General features: G+C 44.2%; 3 protein-coding genes across 7 annotated transcripts in view; 2 read left to right on the top strand and 1 right to left on the bottom strand.

Annotated features, from left to right (window-relative positions):
• The first annotated feature begins 15 nt into the window (after positions 1-15).
• On the top strand, positions 16-3,884 carry sde2 (SDE2 telomere maintenance homolog (S. pombe)). Its single transcript, XM_049006875.1, has 7 exons — positions 16-167; positions 550-667; positions 1,243-1,354; positions 1,453-1,622; positions 2,240-2,345; positions 2,640-3,159; positions 3,445-3,884. The coding sequence occupies exons 1-7, from the start codon at positions 57-59 to the stop codon at positions 3,658-3,660; spliced, it is 1,353 nt and encodes a 450-aa protein (XP_048862832.1). The 5' UTR covers positions 16-56; the 3' UTR covers positions 3,661-3,884.
• Positions 3,876-4,884, bottom strand: mrpl14 (mitochondrial ribosomal protein L14). Its single transcript, XM_049006878.1, has 3 exons — positions 4,788-4,884; positions 4,526-4,620; positions 3,876-4,346 (listed from the first exon to the last, which is right to left on the bottom strand). Exons 2-3 carry the CDS (start codon positions 4,594-4,596, stop codon positions 3,980-3,982), a joined length of 438 nt encoding a protein of 145 aa, XP_048862835.1. The 5' UTR covers positions 4,597-4,620; positions 4,788-4,884; the 3' UTR covers positions 3,876-3,979.
• A 993-nt stretch (positions 4,885-5,877) lies between these two features.
• Positions 5,878-8,989, top strand: part of tmem63ba (transmembrane protein 63Ba) — a 23,475-nt gene continuing 20,363 nt past the window's right edge. For 3 of the 5 annotated variants that reach the window (XM_049006850.1, XM_049006849.1, XM_049006846.1), the window contains exons 1-2: positions 5,879-6,124; positions 6,254-6,420. The gene's annotated coding sequence lies outside the window, so the exon portion shown is untranslated. Of the gene's footprint in view, positions 6,125-6,253; positions 6,421-7,615; positions 8,076-8,989 lie in introns of those variants that run through there. The other 2 variants (XM_049006847.1, XM_049006848.1) reach the window with 2 other exon arrangements.

The raw sequence follows: 8,989 nt of genomic DNA, 5'->3' as shown, positions 1-8,989 counted from the left end.
GGTGGGTGATGTCACGCGCTATCTAGAACTTTCCGGAAAAGCACCGGATATTGCGTATGAGCAACATGGATGTGTTTGTGACTGATGTGTTTCACCGTTCACATTGTTTAAGTCTCTCTTTTGGGGCCACTGTTTGGGATTTGATTCATGTTTTCTCAAGAGAAAGCGTGAGTACTCCTAATATGTTTCTTTTTGGAATGTAGAAGGAGGTAGTTAGTTAACAGACACAGTTAGTTTAGCTGAAACAACAAGCTTGCGTGTCTCGTAGCTAAGGTGTCTATCCGTTTTGTAACGCAAAGGAGGCTTCTGCTGTCGAAGAGCCGCGGCACTTTTTGTTTTAAATTCACACCCCAAAATATTCCCAATGTTTGACTGAATAAATTATGTGTAACTGAATTCTTTCTACAGCTTTCTTACTGTAATGAGTTGAAATGAGAACCTACTGATATGTGGCGATGGTTATGTAGAGGCCTGAATTAAGCTTATAAAGTACTCCTAAATGCTGTTACTATAAAATAACAGTTATTGAAAGTGCGTTTTCGTCTTCAGGGAATCCCGTCTACCGAGTTTTACGTCAAGGCCAATGGCCGTCTCTGTGACGCGAAAGATGGATTACAAGATGGAGCTTTTTACAGACTGGAGCCTCGGCTGTGCGGCGGCAAAGGAGGTGGGTCTTAGGCAGTGTTGCCAACTATTTTCAATGGAAAGTACCTAAAGTCTGCTCGAAAAGTCGCCAAATGTCGCTAGATGACGTCATGTGTATATTTGCATATTGATGACGTAATTACGTCGTATTTGCATTCTGCTTGTTTTCCCTAATCCTTCCTCACGTGTCCAATATAAAACTGTTATCAATTACGTTACATATTTTCAACACCGTTTGCACATGCTCAGCTCATTCACATCAATGTCAGCTGCCGTGCGGTCACTGGAATATGCTGTTGGCAACGCTGGTCTTAGGCTATAAGCTGCACATGTATATCTGAAGAAAACCTGGCGTTAGTATTTCTGTATGGGTTTAAAAGCAATATCTTGCCAGGGACCCGTAGGGCAAACAAATAAACAATTAATAGACTATCAATGATTTTAATGTATAACTGAATGTCTTGGCATTAAAAGCACAATGCAGTCTAGCCAAAATATCTCTGTCCTGTTGAGGTTTGTTGGATTAAACCTGTGCGTGTGCAGTGCATGAGGTAAGCGTACCCGGAGTACAGCAGTAACATGAATGCTTTCTTATAGGCTTTGGGTCCATGCTCAGAGCTCTCGGAGCTCAGATCGAGAAGACGACCAACCGCGAGGCGTGCCGTGACTTGAGCGGCCGGCGTCTCCGTGATGTCAACCACGAAAAAGAGTGAGCCACATGCTGGAGCACGTCGTGCCCTTTGTGCATGCATTGTGGCGGCGTTGGGTGAGCGGAGAAGCATCATGCATGCCTGTGTGTTTTGGTAGAATGGCTGAGTGGCTGAAGAAGCAGGCGGAACGCGAGGCGGAGAAGGAGCAGAGGCGGCTGGAACGACTACAGCGCAAGCTGGCCGAACCCAAGCACCACTTCACTGACCCCAACTACGAGCGGCAGTGCCATGACCTGGCAGAGCGCCTGGAGGACTCTGTCCTGAAAGGCAGGGACTGCAGCCAGTGCTGAGTGCAGTGCATGATGCTCATGGGAGCTTGACTTGCACAAAAATGTTCTGAGGCCAGATTGAAAGATGATTGGCTCAGAGAGAGGGGAAAAAATCAGGTTGTACAGGAGGAGGGTCCAAACAACTAGAGGAGACAGGGCCAAGACATCTGATTGCTTTGATTGTCGTCCTGCGTTCCATTATCTCTCTGAGTCGGAAGTCACCATGGCGGAGAACGCCATGAAAATGTGTTGAAAACGTCACTTTCTGTACATTTATAGCTATTAATATATTTCATTGCATGTGGTCAATTTAGAGAATATTGTATGATGACCGTAAATGGTTATCCTAGCATGCAATATCAGATTTTTACCAGACTTGTTAATGTCTTTTGTTAGTTGGTAGTTTGCCTCTCGAAAATATATTGCTATGGATCTACTAAAACATTATAAAGCTTTTAATGTGGTCTGACTAGGTTGTGTTTCTTATTCTTGGGTGGCGCTGTGCTTATTAATTCTGTGCAAATTGTGTCATTTTTGAGTTAGCAATTATATTTTTATGATTCAACATTGCAGGTAAACCTGTGTGCTAATGTTATGTGTATGAATCTTATAAAGGTATGCAGGCTTCATCCAGTGGGACTGTCAGAGCAGATGAGGAACCCAGCAGGAAGAGACTCGCCACAAGTCAAGACCAGATACCCAAGAAGAGGAAATGCTTTTGGTAACGGCCCAGACTACCTTCTGGAACAGCAGCAGAATGCCGGAGTTGAAATCTAGAAAACTAGACAAATACAAACACTTTACACCTTAAAAAATTATTATGCATATGAACAGGTGCATCTCTACTTGCTTTCTGGCTGAAAGGTCATCAGACGTAAAATCTCTGTATATTAGAAACTTCTGTTTATTGAATGCAAGGACAGTGGAAAGACATGGAAGTTGTTTTTTTTTTTAAAAAAAAATCTTAAATCTGTGATGTAGACTTCAACAGTTTTTTTTCCTTCTTCTTTCCCAGGTCTGGAGTAGGTGGTTTGGAGGAGATGCTGAGCTCTGATGACAGCGACTCTAGCGAGGAAGACTCTTCTCCTTCCACTTCCCCTGGCACTAGTTCGAGAGGAGCGAGTTGCAGTAAAATGAGTACTGTGGAGCAGAGCCAAGAGGCCAGTTCCAGTTCCAGCCCAGGGCAGGAGTCCCCACAGGGCAGCCCACCCGAAAAACACAAGGAGGACCCAGGCTCTCCTCTCCAGGCTGAGCTGCCCGAGACAGACCAAGACCCCGTCATTCCCACTGTAGTGTCGTCAAAGGAGCTTGAGAACGCAGCTGTGGGGACCACGGAGATGGCGGCTGCCCCCGAGAGCGCGGCGGCTGCCCCCGAGAGCGCGGCGGCTGCCCCCGAGAGCGCGGCGGCTGCCCCCGAGAGCGCGGCGGCTGCCCCCGAGAGCGCGGCGGCTGCCCCCGAGAGCGCGGCGGCTGCGGGGGACGCTCCGGAAAAAGCCATCTCGCCACCACCCCAGAGTGAAAGCCCTGAGCCTGCTGTGAGTGTCTAATGGCTGCTGCCGATGTGCAATGGTGGCTTAAAGCATTTTATACTGAAGTTGGACGGAGATCCACATAACTGATACACAAGTACGCCTTCATCATATAAAGCGATACGTGTGGCATGCTGTTACACTTGTGTGCATTTGCTCTGTGACATGAACTTAAAATGCATGTTAACCTTTATACCGCAAAATTCCTCCATATTCTAACGGTAATAACGGGGGGCTAAAGGACATAAAAAACGGCAAGATGAACATCCATGTGTTTCTCTGTCTGCGTAGGTTGTCGGACCTGTCGATCTCCTGGCTTTCGGCAGCGTGGAGGAGCTGGAAGCGCTGGGAATGGACCAGCTGAAGGCTGAGCTCACAGTGCTCGGGGTGAAATGTGGAGGGACCCTCCAGGAGAGGGCTGCCAGGCTGTTCTCTGTCAGAGGCGTCCCCAGAGACCAGATTAACCCCGCCCTCTTGGCTAAGCCCAATAAGGGCAAGAAAAAATGAAACTGTAGGCTGCTTACAGTGTATGGCTTGTACATTATTTTACACGAAATTCAGCTGGAATACAGAATTGATATCAAGGTTGGCAGTCTTGTGCTCTGACCACTCTGATGTCTGGAGGATTTTTTTGTATTGTACTGTATATTTGTACTTGTGTATTTCCATTTCTCAGTATTTTACATGCACCCCAACTGCGAATTACCAATAAAGGACAATGATCACTGTTACCGCTTCATTTTATTTGGAAACGCAAAATTTCAGATGGATATGTGGATAATGTTTCTGAATATATTGAAAAGTTTTGCTAATTGCAGTCTCGATGCTATACGAATTTGAGCGCAATGGCGAGCACTTTGGAATATTCCCCGTCCATCCTGCGCAGCAGTGACGGCAGCGGCACCTTGATCCGCGTCCCGGTTGGGTTTCCGTTTTCCTCAATCAGAACAACGTTGTTGGAATCGAACCGTGGCGTCATTCGCTCTCCTGGCATTTTGTGTCCCACTACAAGTGCTTTCTTCTTCTGCCCTTTGATGGCGAGCAGCACTCTGGTTCCCACTTTGCCGACGCCAGACTTGTTGTAGACGTGAATGACGCGCGGCGCGCGGTGATACGGGGTGTTTCCCAGCGAACTGTTGTCCACCACGCGCACGCGGGTCATTTTGTAGATGGCAGGTGCAGCTGCAGATACGCTTAAGAGAAATGACAAAGAAATGACTTCAAGATTTCAAGTAATATATTAGTATATTTTAATTATATGTATATACAATCACTCGGGTTATTCCACTTTGAATGGAATATCACATTACGACATTTAAGTTATGTTACGTCTACAGGACAACAATCGCGAAGCATAAAATATCACTGCTACCTGAAGGCCTTGTGGGGCATCACTCTCAATGACTCGGAGAGGCCGAGGCCGAGTCTTGTTAACAGAGCCATTTGGGTTTCGGGTGAATAGGGAACCTGTAATACAATAATACGTGATTGTAATCTGCTGGAAAATAGATTCGCTGTGTAGTATCACACACTTCTCTATCGCTCCATAATATACAACTGATCCGTTGTGCCATGATATGGCTCAAATATTATTTAAACTAAAAAATTCGGGATGTTATTATTTAGAAACTCACGTTAGACTGTTTTTTTTCTTAGATGTATCGGCAGTATGGTCCTTCTCATGGGCGCTCCATGTCCATGACCTTTATACGTCATAGGAACGAGACCAGATACGTGTTTTTTTATTATTAAAAACAAATACTTATCATAATAGCCAATGTAACCATATTTCTTCGTTATAATGTACACACGTATAATATTTTACGAATAAATATATTAAATATATTAAAATATAGTAAAATCGTACGCCTAAGTGACGTCATCAGAAAGCGCCCAGCAACCCACGTGATTAGTTAGATAACATACCTACGACCCGATATTGCATTGTATTTATCTAGATTCCAAAATATGGTTCAGCATATATGATTTTCATAACATGTAATGAGGAGGAACCATGATCCAAATTACAAAAGCTACATAACTGCAAACAAATATGTCAATTTTGCTACAACACATAAAGTCAAAATAAAAGTCCCGTGCGTGTGCGTGTGTCAGCAACTCCTTGTATCAAGAAAACGATGGATACATTTTTGAACTTCTGTTTTTCACTATATTTGTGAGTGTGCATTAAAACAAAAGGCAAGCATTTTTTCAATTAACATATAAGTTAAAACTGAAAAAGCTAAACATGGAGCAGTTTATATTTTACTATTTATTATTTACACTTCTTATATATTTCAGTTTTTAAAAAATCTATTATTAAATCTCTGAAACCAAGTACACAATACACACTGACACATCTTCATGGGGACTTTCCATTCATTTCTGTGTGCGTAACCCTAATCCCAACAATGAGAAGATTAACCCCAACCCAGCCCTAACCTTAGCCATAAGCAACCAGACAAAATACAAAACTTCTGACATTTTTAGTTTTTATAAAACAGGTTATCCTTGTGCTGACTACAAAAATGTCCGCACAAGGTTAATAGTTACAGGGTTTTACTTCATTGTGGGTTGCGGGGAAACATACACACACAGAGAGAGAGAGAGAGAGAGAGAGAGAGAGAGAGAGAGAGAGAGAGAGAGAGAGAGAGAGAGAGAGAGAGAGAGAGAGAAAGAGAGAGAGAGAGAGAGGGGTGACGTACGCCTTTTCCTTATAGGACGTCCCTCCACCTGATAGCCTGTGCGCTAGAAATTTAGACAGCCCTGCCGGTGTGCGTGTGTCAGCTAGTTTATGGGAATGAATGTGTTCATTTTCCCATGGTAATGCAGAAGAAAAAAAAAAATTTCTGTAAACATTACAGGCATAGCGACGGACCGACAAAGATTATTCATATTATTGGACAATTTACCTAAACGCCTGTAGATACGGGGAAAGGACTCCCAAAGACCCCCACTGTTTACAGCTAAGGTCTGTGTTTTTAAATCTGTCTGGTAGCTTATTTAATGCGAAATAAATCAAGCAAGTGTTAGAACGCATTGTTGTCGCAACGCGTCCCGGGCGGATAAAACTAAACACCGGTTTTTTTTTCCCCCCCAGGCATTTACGTCATTTTAAAAGCTAGACGAAAGCTGCGGGATTACACGAGCGGAGCTGATGATCACTTCGCGACGTTAAATTGTCGGTTAACCAAACAATTCGCCCCGATAAGTAACTAGATGACCAACTAACCATCGGTGTGAGTAGCCGGCAGAGTCACAGCGCTGGTAAGCAATAAACATACTGAGATCTCGCTGTGATACAATGTAGCCGCTGTTTACTCTGGGCTTTACCGGGCTCAGTCCATAACGCGCTACATGGTTGGATACTGTAGGCCTGTTTAATGTTAATTTGTGTCCGATGTTGTACGGGTATTTGGTTATCTTGCCTGGTTCGCCCTATTTGCCTTATTTTGAGCCCTTTCAATACATGTCGTGGTAGAGTCTCTTGCATATAGGCAAGTGCTATTCAACATAGGCACCCAGGACAGCAGTCGTGCCCATCGCTATATGCACGCCTTTTAGGCTGTTACGTTGTTTGATCCCGTATTTACAGTTGAAGTAGATTGCTTGTAACTTTCCAATGCGTGTATATCTCCGATGGTTGAGCAGAACGGGATATCAGACGATCTCGCAGATGTTCCTGATTTTTAAATACTGGTCTTTATGATCCGACCGTTTTCTTGGACGGGGTTATACGGCGTATTTTGTTTCAGGGCAAAGCACAGCTGGCAATGAGCAGTTTCCAACACCCACGACTTTCTTATTTCGGACTCCATTCCCCGTAGACACCTTGTTCGTTTCCACAGAAATAACACGCCTGGCAATACAATGGTGATAGAGACTGCAGTGTGACTTTTCTGACTTTACTTGACCGGCAAATAGGCCCAAATGCAAGACAACAGTAGAGGAGGCTGGTCAGAAATCCTAGCCGCATTTGTTCATTTTTACGCTTGTCTGCTAACTTTTACTTAAATCGATACAATACCATATGAAGAGAAAGGAGTGCCGTTTTCTGTGTCAGAGAGGTCTTGAATAATCCACAATGATCATATTAGTGTCAATCCTTGTGTTCTAACTTGAACAGTACGAGCAGATTAGGGCTTGATTGACGTTCTGTGTTTTCAGGTTGATTAAATGGTCAAAATATTATTACCTTATGTTTATGGAAATGTGGCATGTATGGATTTTCTTTGTGAAATGTCCTAAACGCTAACAATATGTGGCCATTTTAGGCTACTGGCCGTCCTTAGCATGTAAATGTAGCTAATATCATCTGTATAGTATTTTCAAAAAATGCCAGCACATGTGATCGCGAGTGCGGCGAGTCACGGCTCATAAAGCAGGCCTACGTCTGACACCCTGAATGCTTAGACTAAGGGAAGAGGCGACATCTCATCTATCTATCGTGTGTTTATTCTAGTTTATATGGAAGACATGCCGGCTGTGGCGCAGGAAGATGTGCTGGCTGCTGATCGATTCATCTGAAAGTTTTTTTTTTTTTTTTTTCGCCTTTTCTCGCTTTTCCCAGTATAAGGCGCCAGCTTGTTGCTTGTCATCGTTCGATGATCTATAGATGCGGCATGGAGAAAATACACAGGCTGGCGGCCGGGGAGGGTGGGGTCCCTGCTGGCCACAAGTCCTCTGTCAGTAAAGGGTGTTTTAAGGGTTTAATACTTTTATTGACGCATTATGACTAAGCGCGCAGCATGATGTGTGTGCTGCAGCTCATTAGGGAATTACTCTTTCCTCTAGGTGTGCAGATAGAGGGTATTGTAGGCTGCTTGTTTTACCGCAATGGCTGAAATCTCATGAATATTTGATTTGCCAAAACTGACTCTGCCTGCATCAAAATCCCGTTTGCCCGCTGCTCCGCGGTTCACGTGAGTTGAGTATTTGCACACTTAAGTTTTTAAAGGGTTTCCGTGTCGTGGTGTCGGTGGTTTTATACTTCTGGGAATATTTATTTGCGACATGGTTTGCTTTATTCTTACCGTGTATTGGCACGCTCCGTGTTAACATTTCTCGTGAGGGATATCCTTTTGCCTTTGCTTACAAACAGCAAAAGACACATTTAAGCTCAAGTTCTTTGGGGTATAAGGAAGGTAATGCGTCCCTATAATAGTAAGAAAAGGAACGTGTCCTTTTGGTAGGTGTCTGTTGTATGTGTGCCTGATTCCTTCAGTTTGGTATTTTGACTACAGTGCGGTGGATTTGTGCTCGCACACTCTGGGTTAGTGCCTCCGTAGATCCGCCACCCTGACAGTTTCTCCTGCAGGTATTGGAGCCCTTCTTGGGAGACCCTTCCCATCTAGAATCACTTGCTCAAAACAGTTTTGAAAATCCAAGTCTAATTAGGAAATGTAATCCATCTGTTCAGCCATGCATTCCATTTCCGAAACTTACGATGCCAGCTTATGGTCACGGCAATGTGGGGTCTGTCCCGGGAAGTTCGGAACGCGAGGCAGGATGCACTTCGGATGAGGTCACTGAATCATCGAACTCTTGGAAGGTATCCCACGTGTAGTGTGGGTGGCGTGAGGTCCGTACCCCCCTGGATAGAATGGCTCTGGAAAGTACCGTCATTTTTGTTTTCATGTTGATCATGGGGTAAACCTGTCATTAGTATTTGCAAGCTGTACAAGAAAGATTGTGGTCATCTCCTGCCGCAGTGTCTTACAAATGGGAATCCCCTTAATGACTTAAATCCCCTTTCTCTTCTGGAAACGTCCTGGTATGTCCTTTTTTTTTTTTAGTTCACTATGCTTCCTGATAAATTGATACCCTGTTAACCCGA

The sequence above is a fragment of the Brienomyrus brachyistius genome, chromosome 3, assembly GCF_023856365.1.
Source record: "Brienomyrus brachyistius isolate T26 chromosome 3, BBRACH_0.4, whole genome shotgun sequence".
In the NCBI taxonomy this organism is placed as follows: Eukaryota; Metazoa; Chordata; class Actinopteri; order Osteoglossiformes; family Mormyridae; genus Brienomyrus; species Brienomyrus brachyistius.
Note: the sequence above shows the minus strand (reverse complement) of the source record. Positions and strands in the feature narration are given on the sequence as shown.

Excerpts from the sequence above, each read along its gene's own strand:
- sde2 (XM_049006875.1), top strand. The coding sequence starts at position 57 with ATGAGCAACATGGATGTGTTTGTGACTGATGTGTTTCACCGTTCACAT. Across the intron at positions 668-1,242 it reads GCTGTGCGGCGGCAAAGGAG|GCTTTGGGTCCATGCTCAGA; the intron begins GTGGGTCTTAGG and ends GCTTTCTTATAG. Across the intron at positions 3,160-3,444 it reads GTGAAAGCCCTGAGCCTGCT|GTTGTCGGACCTGTCGATCT; the intron begins GTGAGTGTCTAA and ends CTGTCTGCGTAG.
- mrpl14 (XM_049006878.1), bottom strand. The coding sequence starts at position 4,596 with ATGGCTCTGTTAACAAGACTCGGCCTCGGCCTCTCCGAGTCATTGAGA. Across the intron at positions 4,347-4,525 it reads ATGCCCCACAAGGCCTTCAG|CGTATCTGCAGCTGCACCTG; the intron begins GTAGCAGTGATA and ends ATTTCTCTTAAG.